At 33.2% G+C, this 20,101-nt stretch overlaps 1 protein-coding gene across 3 annotated transcripts in view; it reads left to right on the top strand.

Moving 5' to 3' along the window:
• Window positions 1–20,101, top strand: part of CSMD3 (CUB and Sushi multiple domains 3) — a 539,260-nt gene that overhangs the window by 81,269 nt on the left and 437,890 nt on the right. For all 3 annotated transcript variants that reach the window (XM_042869066.1, XM_042869064.1, XM_042869063.1), the window contains exon 3: window positions 16,399–16,511. In XM_042869066.1, coding sequence (XP_042725000.1) covers window positions 16,399–16,511 — 113 coding nt within the window. The remainder of the gene's footprint in view (window positions 1–16,398; window positions 16,512–20,101) is intronic.

Genomic DNA, 20,101 nt, shown 5'->3' with positions numbered 1-20,101 from the left:
TCTCCTCTCCTCTCCTCTCCTCTCCTCTCCTCTCCTCTCCTCTCCTCCCAATATACAATATATAACAATACATTATATATGACAATATATATATTTTATATATATATATAATATTTATATAATATATATATTTTTTACATAACAATAACAGAAAATTATAGTGCCATTATTTAGTTGCTCTGCTTCTTCATCTAGATATGCTGAATATGTGTTTTTTTTTTTAGTAGATCAATGCAGATGAAGTCTGGGTCAAATAGGTAGCAATTAGTCTTAGCTGTTAACATTATATAGCCTGCAGATTGCTGTATGTCACATATTGCCACCCTGGTAGCTACAGTAATCCTTTTCTTCTGATCAGCACACTATCATTTTCTGGTCCTTAAAATTCTAACCTTACCATTCACTTTTTTTTTTTTTTTTTTTTTTTTTTTTTTGATAGTTTGTATCTATGCTTATTAGTTACTATCTCCCAGCCAAACTGGCTACCTTATTTTGAGGGGGATCTGTTATGCTACCTTCTTTCTCCTTTTCCTCTATGTCAGGGTTTCTGTTTACAGGATTTCCTGCATAGAGGATTTCTTTTATTTATAATAAATCTAAGTTCTCTTTCTCTTCACACTTCTTTTATCCTTAGGTTATCTATACTGCTGCATTGCATAGCACAGTTTTCCTAAACATAGCACCTGGATGCTGTGCTATGTGTTGGCTCCATTTTGTCAGTCCAGACAGTTTTCTTGCATGTAGCTCCATGTTGGTTTATGTATGTATACCCTCACGTTCTTTGTAAGTTCTGTCTCATGTGGAAAATTTCTTGCTTACAAAAACCATATAGAGACACCAAATCATTTGTCTTATACTATTACTATTTCAGATCCCATCGTTAGACTTGCCCTCCAAAATATTCTATCCTTTTCACCTGCTACAATAAAAATTACTCAAGCTAGTACAGTCAGTAATTAATAATAAAATTAAGAAGAATAAAATTGTCTTTTTGAGGTTTTAGTTTAAATTTGGCAGAGTCAAAGTAAAGTTGATTATTTGGATATTTTGCCTTTAAGATGTATTTCAGGGTGGAACACTTGAAATAATTCCCAAGTAATACTGACAACTAGGAATGTGCAATGCTTACTTTTTCACTCTTCTGTTTAAATATTATTTGGTATAAACCAAAAGTTGTTGATAGTTAGTGGAATTTTACTGAACATAAAATATTTCCGTAATCATCAGAGGCAGCTGTAACTTGGAGGTTTTTCCACTCAACCTGTTTTTACTACATCCTAAATAAAGGTACTTTTCTTCTCTCACCGCTATTCACTTTTCTCCAGATTTGCAACAAGAGCAGAAACAATGAGTTGATTAGAATCAAATAAAGGACTCAGCACTTTGAAATACCTCCAAATAGCTGATCACTCTGTCATTGATTTTTCATTAAGCCGAGCCACTGTTCTATAGCTTTCTTCATTATTTGCATGAAAAGAGAAAACACTGAAGGAAGGAAAGAATTTCACTTGCGAATTTATGGGCCAGTGAAAAAAACAAGTAGGATAACACTGTTCTCTTAAAAATAAATAAATAAATAAAGGGAGAGAGAGAAAAAGAAAAGGGCTGAGTTCCAGTAAAAAATCACTGAGGAGGAAGGGAGAAAAAGGAAAAAAGATCAGAGAGTAAAGCCGATTTGATAATGGAGTAATGGCAATTAAATATATGGAACAATGGCACCAGCAAGTAATGAGGAAAATGATGGAACAGATAATGGAATTGAATTAATTTAACATAAAAAAATATCAAAAAAAGAAAAAAAAACACGAGATAATATGTAGAATTTAGAAAATATGGTCATACAGTAGTAAATACAACAAAACCTGTAGGCAAGAGAAAAAAAAGATAAATGAAATAAATGTAGCAGAATGTAATGATAGACATTCAAGACTTTTGGACTTGAGATGTGATTTTTGAGCAGGAGAGGAATTTATCTTCTGGAATCTGAAAAGACTACTTCATTAAGAAAATACACTGAAGCAATAAATATTTAGCATTTTGATTATAAAAAATGAAAACAGAGAGAACAGTTGCTTACGTCAAATAAGCTACATTCTTGGGTATATTTTGATAAGATGTTATATTTCTAGATACCCACTGAAGGTGAAAGGTAAAAAAATTAACTAAATCTGATGAAAGAAAATGCTAGCTTACAAAAGGGAGAAGACATGAATTTATAGGACTTCCTGATATGACCTTGACCAAGCTACATTAATCCAATGTGCTTCCATTTTTGCATTGCAATGTACATGTAATACAAACCTACTTCTAAAGGTGTGACAGAAACTTAGATTGTTAAAATCTATACACAAGACTGAAGTAATTTTGTTAGTTAAATACTGGTTAATATTAAAAAAAATTAAATGAAATTTACAGAGAGAGAAAAGTTTAATTTATCCTATGTTTAACTACACTAGAATTTTCTATGAAATAAAAAGGATTTACTTTCTTGCTCAGAGTTTAAATCACTTTCTGTATGCCAGTCTAAACACAGTACTAAAGCAATATATAAACTTACTGTATTTTGCAAACAGAGAACATTCCTTGTAAACTTTTTCCTTATCCCTATAGTTATTTTTAAGACTATACAAAAAAAATCTGTTCTTGGTCAAATGTTGTTTCTTCTTATCTATGGCCAACAAGAAACCAATAAAGATAACTGTTGCTGCAGATTGCAAATAGATCTTCTCAAAATCCTTTACAGTATTATTAAAAAAGTTGATAAGAACGGCACTCTAGAGTAATAAGCACAGAGTTTTCAGAGCTTGTATTTTTAGTAGAATGCTGGCTGTTAGAATAAGTGAAATGAAAAGGGCAAGTACACTAATCATAGAATCATAGAATCAATCAGGTTGGAAAAGACCTTAAAGATCATCGAGTCCAACCGTGATCTAACCATACTACCCTAAATCTAACAACCCCCTGCTAAATCATGTCCTTGAGCACCACATCCAAATGCTTTTTAAATACATCCAGAGATGGTGACTCAACCACCTCCCTGAGGAGATTATTCCAGTGCTCAATAGCCCTTTCTGTATAGAAGCTTTTCCTGATAGCCAACCTAAACTTACCCTGGCACAACTTGGGGCCATTTCCCCTTGTCGTGTCACCGTGCTCTTGTTGTCAGATGCTTGCCTTTCAGGTATTGGAAGACAGCAATAAGGTCTTCCCTCAGCCTCTGTTTCCCCAGACTGAACAGCCCCAGTTCCTTCATAGGGCACATTCTCTTGCCCTTCACAAATCTTGTTGCCCTTCTTTGGACCTGCTCCAGAACCTCTAGGTCCTTTCTGTACTGACGTGCCCAAAACTGAACACAGTCCTTGAGTTGAAGCCTCACCAATGCCAAATACAGGGGCAGGATGACTTCCCTAGTCCTACTCACCACACCATTCCTGATAAAAGCCCAGATACCTTTGGCCTTCTTGGCCTCTTGGGCACACTGCTGGCTCATATTCAGCCAACTTCAGTATTCAGTATATCAATACACCACGTTCTCTTTCCATCAGGCAGCTTTCTCACCACTCTTCCCCAAGCATGTAGGGATGTCTGGCATTGTTGTGACCAAATGCAGCACCCGACACTTGGCACTACTGAAACTCATATAGTTAACCTTGGCCCATCAATCCAGTCTATCCTGGTCCCTCTATAGTCCCTTTCTCCCCTCTGGCATAAATGAAGTAAAAAATGGGGAGTGTTGTGAAGGGATAGCACGTATGCAGATAATGTTTCTGATAGGCGTTTGTTACATTTATTTCTGTAATATCAGTAATTTAGGTGTTGAGTAAGACTTGACAGAAATGAGAAGATGAGAAGAGGAAGATTCTATAAAGCAAACCCAGACAAACTCTAAAATGGAACTACTGCCCAAAACTCTTGAGTGAAAGCATTTGTACTTGCAGAATCTCTCTACAATATAAATTTTTGTATACTGTAGTATTCATACTATCACTTTGAGTGTACCTGTTTGTAAATTGCTGAAAGTATGGTGCAGTATTGAACTGTTATTTCTTTGTAACCTGTCTTCACAGAATCTGCATATTACTGACTCCATAGACACAACCTTAATGAAAAGGTCTCAGGGGCATGTTAATCAAGCTAATTGCCTCTCATAGACCTTTGATTATTAATTGCTGCAAAAACATTCTTTGCCTAGACCCAACTGCATTGTAAGTTAAAGCAGATCATATGAAAATGAATCATGTTTCTCATGGTATCTGTTAATTATTTTTAAGTCTTCTATGGAATTCTAGTAATTATATGAGATAAAAGTCTATTTAAATTTAGAATTTAAAAATTATTTTATATATAAATTTGTTGTTAGTCATAATATTCACCCATACCAACCAAAGAAGAAAATCAAGCAAACCCTTTCATTGGGGAAAAAAAAAAACAAACACAAAGATGATAGAAAAAATGTTATTCACTGGATAAACAATTTTATTTATTTATTTATTTATTTCCAAAATAAATCCTTTATAAAGTACTATAAATAATTCTGTTTCCGTATACAAATATTATGTTCCATGGCTTAATCTTGATGTGTATTAAAAGACTGTAGTTAAGGTTATGGATAGGGCAAAAAATTAATTCTCTGTTTTATCATTTAAATGAAAACCAATTTATTTGATTAGGTTTATTCCTCAAATATTAGCTTTAAATGTATTTCTGAATTCTTTTTTCACAATATTTTCACCATCAAACAATTCATATTCAATTTCTAATTCCATTCCACATTTCTTAAGAAAATTGTTTCATCATTTTCTGTTCTATAATTCCAAGATGACTATAATTTAATTTTCCTATCGTATTTTTTTAATTTTATTTTATTTTTATTATTATTATTATTTGCTACTTTAAATTTAGTCTAGGAAATTATCACACTTGAAGATTTTTTTAAGATCTTATAATTGCCTTAAAGAAAGTTACAGAAAGTACTCAATGAAGCTTTTATACACCCTGAAATAAATTTCAGTCTGGTTTCTGTTTGCACAATAGTGCATTCCTGAGATATTGCTTCACATAATTTGCAATAAACAAGATCCTGATAGACTTCTGCTTTTTGGTATACTGAGCTTTGAAACTGCATTTGACAGAATTGTCCAGCATTATGTAAAGGACTTTAAAAAAATCTCAGCAAAAGTCACAATCTAAGAAAAATACTTCTCTGAAATGAATGTGGTACTGCAAGCATGGAATTGCATTTATCTGTGTAGTAGAATGTTGAATTTTCAGAACATAATCTAAAATAATTTTTCATGATGGACTTTTCTTAGTGATGATGGTAGAACTTACTTTGTATGAAGAAGCAATACTTTATTTTGAAAGGACTGTCTTTAAGAGTGGAGCAGTGCAGGTACACAGAAGTGTATTATTAAAACTGTAAATGTAGTTACCTAGTTACTGCTGCAAGAATAGTTCTAGTTATTTCTTAACATTTAAGGATATTAGAGAAAAATTTTCAATTTTTGGAACAATGGTAGTACACTGAGCAATATATTCATCACAGAATGGTGTTATGAACTATATTGTCAAGCTATACAGGAAATTGAGAATAATATTCTACTTGTGCTTTTATTGTTGTCATGGGTAAACTACCTTTTGTTTCAACACTAATGACTTTTGGAATGACTTCCTATGTTTATCATTTATTAGAAAAAAGTATCTATATAACTAAAAAGCTTTGTACTTCTACGTGCTAACTAGTTTGTCTCAGACAAGTTACATTTTTCAGGGGCCCTTTATGTATATTAAAGTAAGAAGACTGGTATCAATTACTCAGTGATTATAGATACCTCTTATTTTAATGGAAATATATAGAACTGAACTGTAAAGGAACTAAAGATGAGACTCAAAGCCCATGGAGATGACTGTGAAGTTATCCAGTGATTATGCAATGAGTTCTGAAATAAATTGAAGAAAGACTTAGAATTTCTGATGTGTACAGGTTAAAATTACTTGCCTGACTTTTTTTTCTGCTTATACTAGATTTAAGTGGTTTGTTGTCTTTTCTGTAAGAAATAATTCCACTTATCATTACTATTTATTCCTATTCCCATCATATCATAGGAATGGTCTGAAGAGAGTACAGTTTTAAAATCATACTTACTGTAATTTTATTTGAAAATCTGAAACTTAACTATGCTGAGAGGAGATTTTCGCATTTCCTGGAAAATCTGCCTTTTATTTTTGTGAGGATAGAAAAACAAATTTTCTACCTGTGCCGATATTCTGTGTTGAAAAGAGATTAGGGAAATGAAAAACCACATTTTCTAAGTCTGAATTTTATATTTTTATTTTTTTCTCCCAGGGAAGGACTCTCATTTTCAATTTTAATTCAATATGTATTTTCTTTAAAACTGCTTTAACCTTCCTGTAGAAATGTGAAAAGTTTGCTATGGTTTTTTAGTAGCTAAGAATCTCCATCTCTGAAGTGATTTATTCTGGTTGTTGTTGTTATGCAATGATGTCTCTATATTTAAGGAAAGTGAATTTTTCCATATAAAATCACAGATTCTGAACCGCATGCAGTTGAGAACTGGATGCAGATACCTTTCCCTCCTTCACCTGCCTTCCCTACTACAATGTTAACTTTTTACCAGAGCGGCAATAACATGATGACAATAATGTCACAGGCATTGTTTCATAGATAAATTTCAAAGCTCTTGTAGAATTTGAAGATGCTCTGGACATTCCCAGTACATACAGTGGTGATAACTAAAATATGGCATCTCTCCTTCTACTATTTTGATATTTTCACAAGTTAAGTTAAAGTTACAAAAGATAATTCAACTCATTTAAAAACTTGCTATCACTTAAAGAAGCAAATCTTTCTCCTATTTTCCTTTGACTTTGGCCGAGTGATCTTTTCCTTTGATTCTGTCACTCATTGGACACACCTTTGTATATATGCTTCCCTTTGCTAACTGATTTGACTTGGTTTTATTTTTAAATTTTTAAGTTCTTCATTAGTTTGGTTAGATGAATCATTTCAGACATAAGTGTTCAAAGAACTGTGAAGTCAATGATAGAACCATGAGTAACATGGAAGAAACAGAATTCCCTCTTCTGATGCTTAGAAAGCTCCAAGATCAGTACTGTAGCATTCATCCTAACACATCTTTAGGAGGAGAGTACACTATAACATTATGTTTCAGCTAGAGGCTTAAAATAAGCAACATGTTCTTCACTATTTAAAATAGTAATAATAATAATAATAATAATAATAATAATAATAATAATAATAATGTTACTTTAAGGACCTTGAATATTTTTGATAGCTGTAGAAGTAATTCTTGAAATATGTTTTATTCTGATAACTTTCCCTATCCAATAACCAGCTAAATTTTTACCACAGGGATTTTTAAAAATTGTTTCATATGGTAGTGAGATATGGCTCTCTCACTTAAAATTTGAAAATTTTCTGGCTATTTTTGATGTGTTAAATTAAATTTACTGTTATAAGAAAAATAATTATTTTTAAATCTTCTTTTATTTATGATGCTAAAAATGAGTGAAGAACTGTCTAATTAAAGTTTCACATTAGTAATGGATACTGGGAGGTTTTAGAAATTTAATTTGTGAAGAAAATAATGATCAAGCCAAAACCTCATGAGTAATTTATTGTTTAGTTAAAAGCAGCTGCTCAATTAAAAATCTTAATCTTAGCCCTGTGATCATTACATGAATAGTTTTGCATTTTGTCAGGGAAAAACTGTCATTTCCACAAAAATTAATTACTTCATAAATCATATGTTGATTTGTCAGTGAATTTTTGAATGCATTTCTATTAACATTTTGAGTGAGATTTAAACTTGAGCACTGTTAGACCTTTCTGCTCTATTTTGTTTATTTTATATGCTATTAAGGCAAATGTTTACTTGTTTTAAACTGATTGAATAGGCATATAAAAACACAGGAGCTTCTCCTATTCATATCTGAATTGGAATTCTTCTATAAATTATGGATGGCAAGAAACAAAGACAAATTTAACACATGTTCCCTATCCCACACTTTGTTGGCTCAACTACACTCATTCTTTCTTATCTCCTCTACCATCCCCTACCCAGAGTGGAGCAGGAAGGATGGGAAAAGAGCAGTGGTTGGTTGATAATAACTCTGCTCTACTTCTCCTTCCGGCTTATACTTTCCCTTGCTCCACTCTGGGTCCGCCTTGGGCCACAGTGTAGATATTTGTACCACTATGATCTCCACAGACTGTAAAATCTGCTTCAGTGTCTGAAGTACTTTCTTACCCTCATTCTTTTCTCACACTGGCATTTGTAGAGCCACTTCCCACATTTTTTCCTCTTCTGGATTCATTGGGAAATAATTGATTTTCTTTGTCGTGTCTGGTATGGTGCTATGTTCTGACTTTAGGAGAAAAACAATGTTGACAACATCACAATATTTTAGTTATTCCTCAGTAGTGCAGTACAGAGCCAAGAACATTTCAGCTTCTCAAACTGAGGGGGGTGAGAGAGTCCAGAGGAAACTAGGAACTGAGAAGGGTTAGAATCAGGATAACAGACCTAAACTGGCCAAAGAAATATTCCACATCATATACGATTATGTAAAAATTATGAAACTGTGGAGAGTTGGCTGGGGAAATCAGCCCCTGCTTAGGGTCTGCCTGGGCATCGATCAGATGGTGGTAAGCAATTTCACTATGTAGTATACTTGTATGATTATCATGAATTATTACCATTACTATTATTTTTTCTCTTCCTTTTCTGTTTGGGTAAATAGTTTTTTATCTCAGATTATGAGTTCTACTTTGTGTTTTTAATTCTGTCCCCCATCCCTCTGGGAGGGAGAATAGTGAATGAATGTCTGTGTGATACTTAGCTGCCTGCAAGGTTAAACCACAGTACTTTTTTTTTTCCTGAAACCTCGTGTTGCCTATCAGCATATTACCCTTTTGAAAATTTGCTTTCCCAGAGGCACCACTACCTGGTGTCTTCCAGATGGAAGCTGCTGGAAATGGTTGGAACCAGCTGTCTGACAATAGCCTCTTTTCCCAGAGACTCTACTGCTACCAAAAGCTTAAACATGAAACAAATGCCCATGTAGAACACACAAATTACAGAGTGAATCTCAAATTAGTTACAATAAAAATCAAGCAAATTAGCTAGAATTTTTTTCTTGAATCACAAGATTTTTTGTCCCTTCTACAACCAGCAATTCTTTCATTGATGTACTGCTTGGTTATTAACTACTGTTTCAGCTCTTTTTGAATTGCTTTGATAAATAATTTTTGGATTTATAACTTTTGGATTGGTAAACAAACTACTTCAACAAGAAAATTGACATTTTTCACTCAAATTTCATGGGATTTTTTTATTATTATGTACAGATGGATAGCTTTTTAAATTAAAATAGTTATTTTCTAAAAGTATAGCAGAATGCTATCCAAGAGTACGATCTTTGATTATTTAAGTATTAGTGAAGAATAAATATTGAGACAATTGAAAAAGTTTAGAGTAGGAAGGATTAGAAATGAACATATTGCAATTTCAGTTGTTTGAGACTACTTTACTTTCTAATACATTGATGGAAAAATAGTTAAACAAATCTGCCAAAAATGCAAAAGGGTAAGTCATTATTTCTGTATCCAAAATTCACTAAAAATGTGAGCTGTGATTTTATTTACATCATGATGCAATCCATCAGAAGTCCTTTGGAGCATATTTGAACCTGTCTTAGATTAGGGACTGTTGCTCCTTGACATTTTTGCCTGTGACATTCTTGGAACCTGCTATTTAGGTTCAGCCTGTTATGATGAAAACTTGGAATGTCATGGGTGCATAGATAGATCCAAGAATATGTGTATGAAAAGTCCACATCAAACAGTTAAATTAAAACTAATTTAGCTCTGACAGTTATTAGAGAAATCAGAATTACGTCATTGTGAAAATACTGCTGATTTAATTGCCCGTATTGCCTAAAAGAGAGTCTCAAATAATTACATATTTAAATGTATATGCATAATATAAGCAGTAGTTCTTTGCTCTCAAAAATTATTTGATTTCATTTTATTTTTTATTATTATTTATTTATTTGTTTGTTTGTTTGTTTTTGTTAGGACTGAACATCATTTTTACCATTCCTTTATTTAAATAATAAGTAAATAAATAAAAAATGCACCCCAAACATATAGTGGAAATTAAGAAAACTAAGAAGTCTGTGCAAATACAGAAATAGGTCTGTAAGTTCTGTACAGTATATAAATAGCAGCACGTGCTAACAAAGTTTTATAGCTTTGCAAAATGATTAATTTTTACTTTAGCTATGGTAAAGAATAAACTCCATTCATTCTTATTAGAAGCTATGTACTGAAATTTATCACCTTCACCGCTTCACCTTCAAACTTCCTTGCATGCATATTGTCATGTTAGAGATTGTGTTTCTCTGCGTTCTCTGCATTGCTTTAATACTTTCTTCTGAGCTTTGTTTTGTTCCCCTCTAGTCTCCAATTTCTACTTTCTTTAGATTAAAGACTGTGACAAAGAGCTTTCTCCGTATGGAGACTTGGGATTTTGCAAGTCTGAATCTTGGCGTCTTTTTTCTTGTCCTCTGTTCCTCAACCATGAAGAAGAGTACTTTCCTACTTTGGTATACTGTGGCAATAAGTGTATAAAGTTACAAAGTAGTCTTGTATTTAAGATCACATATATCATGGGAAAGAGGCTGCTAGTAGACAGAAGAATTTGAATCGGACATAGAACATTTTATAGACTATTAAGGGTCAAATTTCCTAGAGAGGCTGGGATCTTCATCCTCAGATTTTACAATATTCAGCTGAATACAGCCCTCAACAACCTGATACCTCAGAGCTGACCTTACTTTGTGTAAGAGGCTGGATTAGAGCCCTCCTGAGATCTCTTCCAAGATGAATTACCCTGTTTTTCTTTGTTGTGTAATTAATATTTTGGGATATTAAGCCAATATTTTTTGCAGTTACTTTCCTGTGCTATTTTATAGTTTTAGTTGGACAACTATTCTATGTAAATAATAAGATTAAATTAAAGTTTTAAATTGCATGGAAAATCCAAAATAAGTCTGGAACAAATCTGCTTCTTTCTCTTGTAGCTTTCATTACAGTTTACAGTGAACACAGGGTAAAAGAGGCTACAATGGCTAGTATTGAATCTCAAGAATTATCCTGATATCAAAACCCAGCATTATGACATTGAAGGACCTGTACAACCTTGTGTGTGAGATATGGACAATTCAATTTCAGGGAATTAGAAGTATTAAGCTAATACTTTCTGAGCTACTTAGAAATTGGAGGTTCTTACACAAAACCAGAGATATACTCTTAGATAACATTTCCAGATATGTTATTTTTGAAAGTAATTTAATTTCTTAACTCCTTCATGAATATAAAATCATCATGGATGTTTAAACAACATATTTAATGCCATAGATATCAAAGATCTTAATGGCAACATGCATGCTTCAATTTTTAAAAGCATATTTCCTCGAATTTCCTGTTTTTTCCCTTATGATTAACTACTAATTCTCCTTAAATATTTAGTATTCTGTGCTTTTGCAACTTTCTACTAGTATATGCTCAGTTTAGTGTTCATACATAAGATATGTTTATCTACGATAAATTACCATGGAAGAAAATACACAAGGCTACAAGCCAAAATGAAACAAATGCAAGATTTCACACTATCATGAAAGAGGGTAACTAGAGGTCAGTGGGGAAATATTTAATTTTAATTTGACAGTCAGAGTCTGGGATGATAAATTGAAAGACTGGTGTATACAAAACTTAAAATTCATAGTTCATAAAGAACTAATTTTGCAAAGTTATAATAAGTTGATATATTTTATGTTTCTGTATTATTTTATAAACATCAGTGACAAACATTTCTTACACTTCCCACATTAGCTCAGAAATTAGCTCAGTCCTTTAGTCCAGAACTGCTCAGGCAAGTGTTAGCTTCCCGGAGTCATTTAAGAGATATATGGATGTGACACTTAGGGACACTGTGGTCTTCATAGTTCTAAGTAATTGTTGGACTTAACGAGATCATGGGTCTTTTCCAACCTAAATAATTCTAATATTCTATGACTTAAAGATGCGAATATCCTTGCCTTATCCAATTTTAAATGAAATATCTAAAATGAACTACATTTGAAAGTCAGTAATGAACAGTAAATAAGCTAAAAGTGTGTGGATCTAGGGAGGAAATTTTTAAAATTGCATATTTAAAAGGATAATCATTATTTTGTTGAACAGCAATTATCTGATATACCACACTAACACTCAAGTAAGCAGTTTATCAAGGTGCCTCTTTGTATGAAAAATTCAGTACTGTTTTCCATCATTTTAACTTCACAGTTATGAAAATGTTGCCTTAATTTGATACTATATGTGAGAGCTTGTCTTTCCCTAAGGGCTTGTGTCTTCCCTTAAGAACTTTAGCTACTTTGCATGCAACTAACATTTCACCTGATAAATAACTACAGGTTTATCTCAAGAATTACCAAATAGGTAGAAAACAAATCAGTGACGAAATTTCAGAATTTCCAGTAAGAAACTTAGACTTTGGAACCAGAAATCTGAGAAAGAGAGAGAATATAATTATGTTTGGAGTAAGGGTCTATTGGTTTATGAAAATTCATTTTAAAAAGAAGAACAAGAAAACAGATGTTCAACTATTTAACACTTGTATGGATATATTTTGTGAATCTATAATGTGCAGAAATATATTAATATGAAGTTACATGCCATATTTTTTCCATTAAATATATCTGAAAATGAAATGTTTGAAATAAAGTAATCATATAATTTTTTCTTATGGATTGAAAGAAAAAGTATTACTGCAGATTTTCTTAAATATTCAAACCATGAATATTTAAAACCAATAAAACCAATGAATAACCAGCAGAATGAATTCTTTGCCAAAGTGTGTGATGGTGATGATTTTTTTCTCCTCTGTCTTGGGTCAATTTGGGGCACTTTATACATGATTCTAAACATATCTCATGTACTCTTTCTTTTCTCTGGCTCTCAGTTAAGTAAGTATATCTGTTCTTTACAGTGGAATGATTGCAAAAGCACTGCCAGATTCATGTTACTGAAATTATTTTACAAAGTGTCATAATTTCCATGCAAATACTATCTAAAACCTAAATACATTTTATGTCTTCATATGATATTCTAAATTTCACCACTTTTACTACTGGAGTTTCAGAATTTCTACATTTTAAATGTTGTTTGGAAGAACATCTGATTTTTTTCTAACGTAGAAGATCTGAATGAATAAAGCAGTTTCTCACCCTTTTTCTGTACTTCCGGAAGAGTCTATTGACTCAACCAGATATTTCATATTATCACCCAGATAATTTCATATTTCCAATTCACAACTTCAAAGTCTACTTGGTATTGACATAATGCATTCATTTCCCATGAGCATAAAGAACCAGTCAAGCTTGAGAAAATACCCGTGGAACAAAATAAACTTTTATATAATCATGCATGAATTCCATGCTATAGAATTTCAGTCTATACATTTGCAGACTTTTATTACTTTCATTTGTACTTTCGTTGAATTACTTTCATTCTGCAACAGTTTGATCAAATGTTCCAATCAAATCTACAACTGGATACTATTCCAAATTTAATTTGTTTTTTTTTTTAGAGTTGAGACATAAAGACGTATTCTCAAACTCTTTGTAGGGATAGTACCTTAGATGCCATTACCACAGGAGTCAGTATAAGTTACTTTTGGAATTTTATTATATATCTGAGAAAATACTGAATGAACATCTTCTAGAATCAAACATGTAAAGAGCATAAGAACTAAAAATAAAAAATAAATGCATATCTGCCCTAGGATGTTTGTTTGTTTGTTTGTTTGTTTGTTTATGCTAAAGTAGTAGAACATAAAGAAGTGATTGCAGTGTGCACAAGATGTATGTGTATTTTGAATCCCTAAGAAATATTGCCTGGTCTCCAGTTGTTTCACTTCATTAGGTATTTCGAGTTTGAATAAAATATTTATATAAATGAAATAAAGTACGCAAATGGAACATGAGATAAAATTGATGTAGAGATAAGGGAAGGGAGGGGAGGCAAGAAAGAAGGAGGGAGAGAGGAGGGACAGGGAGGAGAATCATCACCAATCAGAATCTTTCATCTACTAGAGGAAATTTGAAGTATTGTTAATATATGGATGACATCAGCTACTTTTCCATGTGTTCCATCTAGAGGTTACTTTTATCAGGGCACTTTCTTACAGGTAACCAGCTAGTTGCGTCTGCTCTAAATAAGTAAGTGACAATAAGACATATAAAAATAGGCATTTTACTGTTTCCCTGATACCTTTGTCTTATTATGGACTTATTATGGACTTGTTATATTTCATTTTAAATGGGAAAGAAAATCATTCTAGCTAATGTTTATGACTTTTTGTAGAACTTTACATAGAAATGAAACTTAAACCCTGAGGTCATGAGCAGCAGTACACAATGAGGAATACTCAGATTATCACACTAATAAATGAATTCAATTGTTTGAGCAGAATATGTTAAATTTCTTTTTGAAAATTTGTGGCAGCTTATTGTGATATTATAGAAGAATGTTTTTAATTCTTATTTATTAAAATTCTCATTTTATATCCACTAAACCACAAGTAAAGAACTGCACATATCATGTAAATTTCAGTATATCAATAAAATTAAAGAAGTCTGTACCTTTCCAAGTAAATGTAGCATAATGATGGTGACAAATGTCATGTATCTGAAAGCAAAATGGTATAAAGTGGCTCTAATAATAATTTGTTTTGTAAAGGAACCATAATGTTTGCCATGCTAATAAATCTTTAGCTTAAAAATCTCTTCCCCATCAAAACTGTGCATATGCACCTCTCATAAAATTAAATACTTTTACATAAATTTATACTTCTTTTCTGTGGATACATGCTTGTGGCCCAAACTAACTTCAAAGATATCAGTTGAACAGAGTGCTGCTAATTAAACATCTATTCAAATTATTGTCATGATTTTGTGTTGGTCAGCCGATTTTTATATGATTATATTTACCAATTAATTAATGTACTTACTAGGTTATGAAGAAGCTAATCATAAATTAACTTATATTGAGTTATCAAATAATTATGTGTATGCCTATTTGGAAGAAGTAAAAATTTTATTAAATTTTATTATTTGAAAAAGTATATGCTCCTGCAATTAAACTATAAACAATGTGCTTATTATATCCCAAATATTCTGTGAATAATACTCAATCTCTCTTTATTAACAAAAGTTATTTCAGCTAGTCTTGTTTTAATGAAAATATGGCAAAACCAACTGCAGAATTCTGGATATATGCACTAATGACATTAGACATATATAGATTTGTATATACCTCTCTTGAAACATAATTTCTACTTTTATTATATTTTTCTAATTTTGATAATCATGCTGTGAGTTAAATTACCTTATTATTTGTCTTTCATAACTGTCATGACAGTAATCAAAAATAATGAATGATAGTGTTCAGCTACAAATACTTGAAAACAATTTAATGATAAAAATTAATTTAAAAAATCAGCCTAAGCTGCTACACAATTTGCAATACAAAACAAACTGGGCTCTAAAAGTGTGTCTATATTTTGCTGGTGAGCTTACATAACAAAATTGTTTAACTCTCTCTTTGACTGGAAAATACTATAGGATTTGTTGTCCTGATGTAAACCATGAATAGTGTATTTTTCTATAACATCTAAGTCATTTTAAAAAAATAAATGCTGTCATAAGTACATCAAACAAAAAGAATTTGTAGATTTGGCTATTAGTAGTGCATATTAGCAGCACTATTACACAAATGTCTTTTTATTTGTATCTCACATATAGTGGATTTAATTTAAAAAGAAACAAGCAAAAACAAGAACAGCAACAGCCAGAACACTGCTAAATCATCAACGTCCTAGCAAGCCTGTAATTCACTTCAAAAGATCTTTCTTTATGAATCATGGCCCAGTTATTTTTCATTGTACCACTACGCTCCAAATATAAGTCTCTGTAAAATGAATAATTCAATAAAAGTTTGAACATAATCCTAAACAAAATGGATTGTCTTTTTTTTTGTTGGTCCACTGATAACCCAGATCTTTTTTTAAAGTCCAGTTTTTATCTATATCTTACCATCACCTCTTCCAAGCACATTTTTCTCAAGCCAATGTACTTGCCGGTTTATTGTACATGAAAACCCCTGAAAATTCATATTTTCTCAAGTAATTAAAATACGTAGTTTTAATTTGGTTTCAGTGATGAAATGAAAAACATCCTGTAATATAGTTTTATTTTTCAATTAACTGTGATTTGTATTATTTTGTTTTGTAGGTTAACAGGATTTCATCTTCCTCCACCTGTGACAAGTACAAAATCTGTGTTCTCACTGCGCTTGACAAGTGACTTTGCAGTTAGTGCTCATGGGTTCAAAGTTTACTATGAAGGTAAGATATTCTAAACAAATTAAATAAGCCTATGTAAACACACATGCATAACTTTATTCAAGTTTTGTTTACCACTTATGCAGTCACAGAAATTTGTAGACTTTAATCAAAAATCTAAAAAGAACTTTCACTCATCATAGAATCAATATTAGAATGATTCGATTCAGAAATTACCTTAAGGGTCATCTATTTCCAACACACTAGCCATGGCCAGAGATGCTACTTACTAGATCAAGTTGCCTAGGGCCCCATTCAACCTGACCTTCAATACCTCCAGGGAAAGGCAATCTGTACCAGTGCCTTACCAAACTCCACGCAAAGTATTTCTTCCTAACATCTAATCCAAATCTCCCCCCATTTTAATTTAAAACCATCCCTGCTTGTTCTATCACTATCTTCTCATGTAAAAGTTGGTCTCCATCTTGTTTAAAAGCTCCTTTTAAATACTGCAGTGAGGTCTTCCCAGAGCCTTAACTTCTTCAGGTTCAACAATTTCAGCTCCTTCAACCTTTCTTCGCAGGTGAGTTGCTCCAGCCCTCTGATCATTTTGGTGGTCCTCCATTGGACATACTCTAATGGTCTCACATAATTCCTGTGCTGGGGACACCAGACCTGCATGCGGTACTCGATATAGGGCCTCACAATGGCAGAGCAGAGGAGGACAATCATTCTCTTTCTCCCTGTTGCACCTCCCTTTCTCTTTTGATGCAGCCCAGGATACACTAGTTCTTCTGGGCAACAAATGCATACTGAATCATAGAATCATAAAATCATAGAATCATAGAATCACAAGGTTGGAAACAACCTATTAGATCATCTAGTCCAACCGGCTTCTCATTACCACTGCTACCACAAGCTACTAAACCACATCTCACAGTTCCTCATCCAGACACCTCTTGAATCCTGCCAGGGATGGTGACTCCACCACCTCCTTGGGCAGCCATTCCAATGCCTGACCACTCTCTGAGACAAAAAGTTTTTCCTCATGTCCAATCTAAACCTCCTCTGGCCATTTCCCCAGGTCCTGTTCGTTGCCTGGGAGAAGAGGCCAAACCCCTGTTCACCACAACCTCCCTTCAGGAAGTTGCAGAGTGCAATGAGGTCTCCCCTGAGCCTCTTCTTCTCCAGACTAAACAATTCCAGCTCCCTCAGCTGCTCCTCATAAGACTTGCACTCCAGAACCCTCACCAGTTTTGTTGCTCTTCTCTGTACATGCTCAATGTCTTTCCTGTAGTGAGGGGCCCCAAAATTGAACACAATACTCGAGGTGCAGCCTCACCAGTGCTGAGTAGAGGGAGATGACCACCTCCCTCCTCTTGCTGGCCACACTATTTTTAATGCAGGCATTAGCGTATGGCAAGAATTTCATCTTGAAGTCCATCTCTGCAGGGCTGCTGACAATAAGTTCTTGTTTCAGTCTGTTCATATATCTGGGATTGCTCTGATCCAAGCATAACATCTTGCTCTTGTCCAAGTTGAATCTCATTTAGTTCACATGAAGTCACTTTTCAAGCTTATCCAGGTCCCTTTGTATGACAACCCTTTCTTCTGTCACATCAACAGCATCACTCAGCTTGGTGTCATCTGCAAACTTGCTGAGGGCACACCCAATCCCGTTGTCTATGTAACTGATAAAGATGTTAAAGGGAAGTGGTCTCAAGGCATACTCTTAAGGGACCCTAGTTGCCACTGGCCTCTATCTGAATATAGAGCTATTGACTGCAAGTCTTTGGATGTGGCCATCCAACAAATTCCTAATCTCTCTTAACTCTTCAAATCCATACCTCTCCAATTTAGAGATATTTTATGGGATCATATCAAAGGCCCTACAGAAGTCCACAGGTATGGCATCAGAAGGTTTTCTGTTGTCAACTGTTGCAATAACTCCATCATAAAAGTTCACCATTTTTCTTAGGAGCAGTCTGTTTCTTGGTGAAGCCTTACTGTCTGCCTCAGATCACCTCCTTGTCATGTACACATCTTAACATAGCCTCCAAGAGGATCTGTTCCATGATCTTTCCCAGCACAGAGGTGAAGCTCACCAGTCTGCAGTTTCATTTGTACCTTTCTTAAAAATGGGAGTGATATTTCCATTTTTCCAGTCACTGAAGAATTCACCTGACAGCCATTACTTTTCTAATATGATGAAGAGTGGCTTGACAATTACCAAACCAGTTCCTTCAACATCCTGGTATGCATGCCATCAGGCCACACAGACTTGTATGTGTTACTGAAATGTGAAAGTTCATAGTACTGTATGCATATTCAAGAAAATATCTTGTTTATGATCTATCTCATTTTAAACATGTTTGAAGAGCTGGAATATATGATCCATCCAGTTTTTATAATTTTCTGGCACTGAGGCTATAAACTGTAACATATTTATATGACATAAACAAAAAATTATTGTTTTTCTATCTTTTTTAAAATTAATTAATGAAAAGATATCTTTCTGCTTTGGTTAAGTGTATTTGTTGGCAACCCAGGAGCTGAAGTGAACTTACTGGAAATGCTTTGAGGCTATTGTTGAACCCTCCTTCACCCATCGGTAATAGAGAATTAATCTCTTGGATCATAAATATCTGAATCACACACTGATAGCTAGGAAAATATCAGAAAGGACAATTTTTCCAGTTTGCAGACAAGGTAGAACATAGTATACAAAGTAGAAATTTAATCTGTGTGTGACCAGATTTGGCTGGATTATAGCTACTTCATGGTTTGTTCATTTTTTGATTGTCAGTAACTCTGTTTTCCAACAATGTGATTACAAAAAATGTTTTCTATAAATGTAATTATTATGAAATATTTGCTATGCAAAATTTAGCATACACCCTTTTTATGTGAATTAGAAAATGTGCAGTAATTTTTATCAGTGATCTGTTGCCATAAATAGTCAAATTTAACTTCACTCTATGTAGTGTCATCTGCTTCTCCCATATGATTTTTGCAAAAAGGTCAGTACTAGCAAAAAGGGTATTTCAGTTATGACAGAAAACATTTAAAACTAAAATGCAGGATCAGCAATGACTGCACAGACAACTAACTCCTCACATAGTTCCTTTCTAGGCTAAAAATGTCATGATGATTAATAGAAATCTAGCTCCCAAATCACTGACAAGTATGAATAAATATTACATTCAATCACAGAAGTCAGTATTTTAGAACAAAATATAAACGTGTTACCTTTAATTTGATGTTTGACTATATTTTTAATCTGATGTTTTGTTCCATAAAGTCAGCAATACCAAAATCAATAAAGCTAGGTATGAAAGTTCTAATTCACCTCTCCTATGGCTAGACCTACTTCTTTGAGAGCTGCACTAAGGCAGATACTTTTTCTTCTTTCTCTTCCTGTTTTTCTGACTTCATGTGAGGCTACCTATCTTTACATGCAGTTAGCACGGAAATGAAAGCTTATTATGTTACATTCATTTCATGCCCTATTCCTTGACATGAGAGAATAGATGTATTTAAATGATAATTACTTCAGAGCAATCTCCATTTCTGTTCTTGTACTCTTTTTGAATGTGTATAACCCTGCAATCAACATTTTCAAATCTGGTTCTACCTAGCATTCAATTTTCAAC

Source organism: Lagopus leucura, unplaced genomic scaffold (assembly GCF_019238085.1).
Source record: "Lagopus leucura isolate 7727_CA_CO unplaced genomic scaffold, USGS_WTPT01 Super-Scaffold_100002, whole genome shotgun sequence".
NCBI classification, from domain to species: Eukaryota; Metazoa; Chordata; class Aves; order Galliformes; family Phasianidae; genus Lagopus; species Lagopus leucura.
The sequence above is the reverse complement of the archived record's forward strand: the minus strand, read 5'-3'. Positions and strand labels throughout refer to the sequence as shown.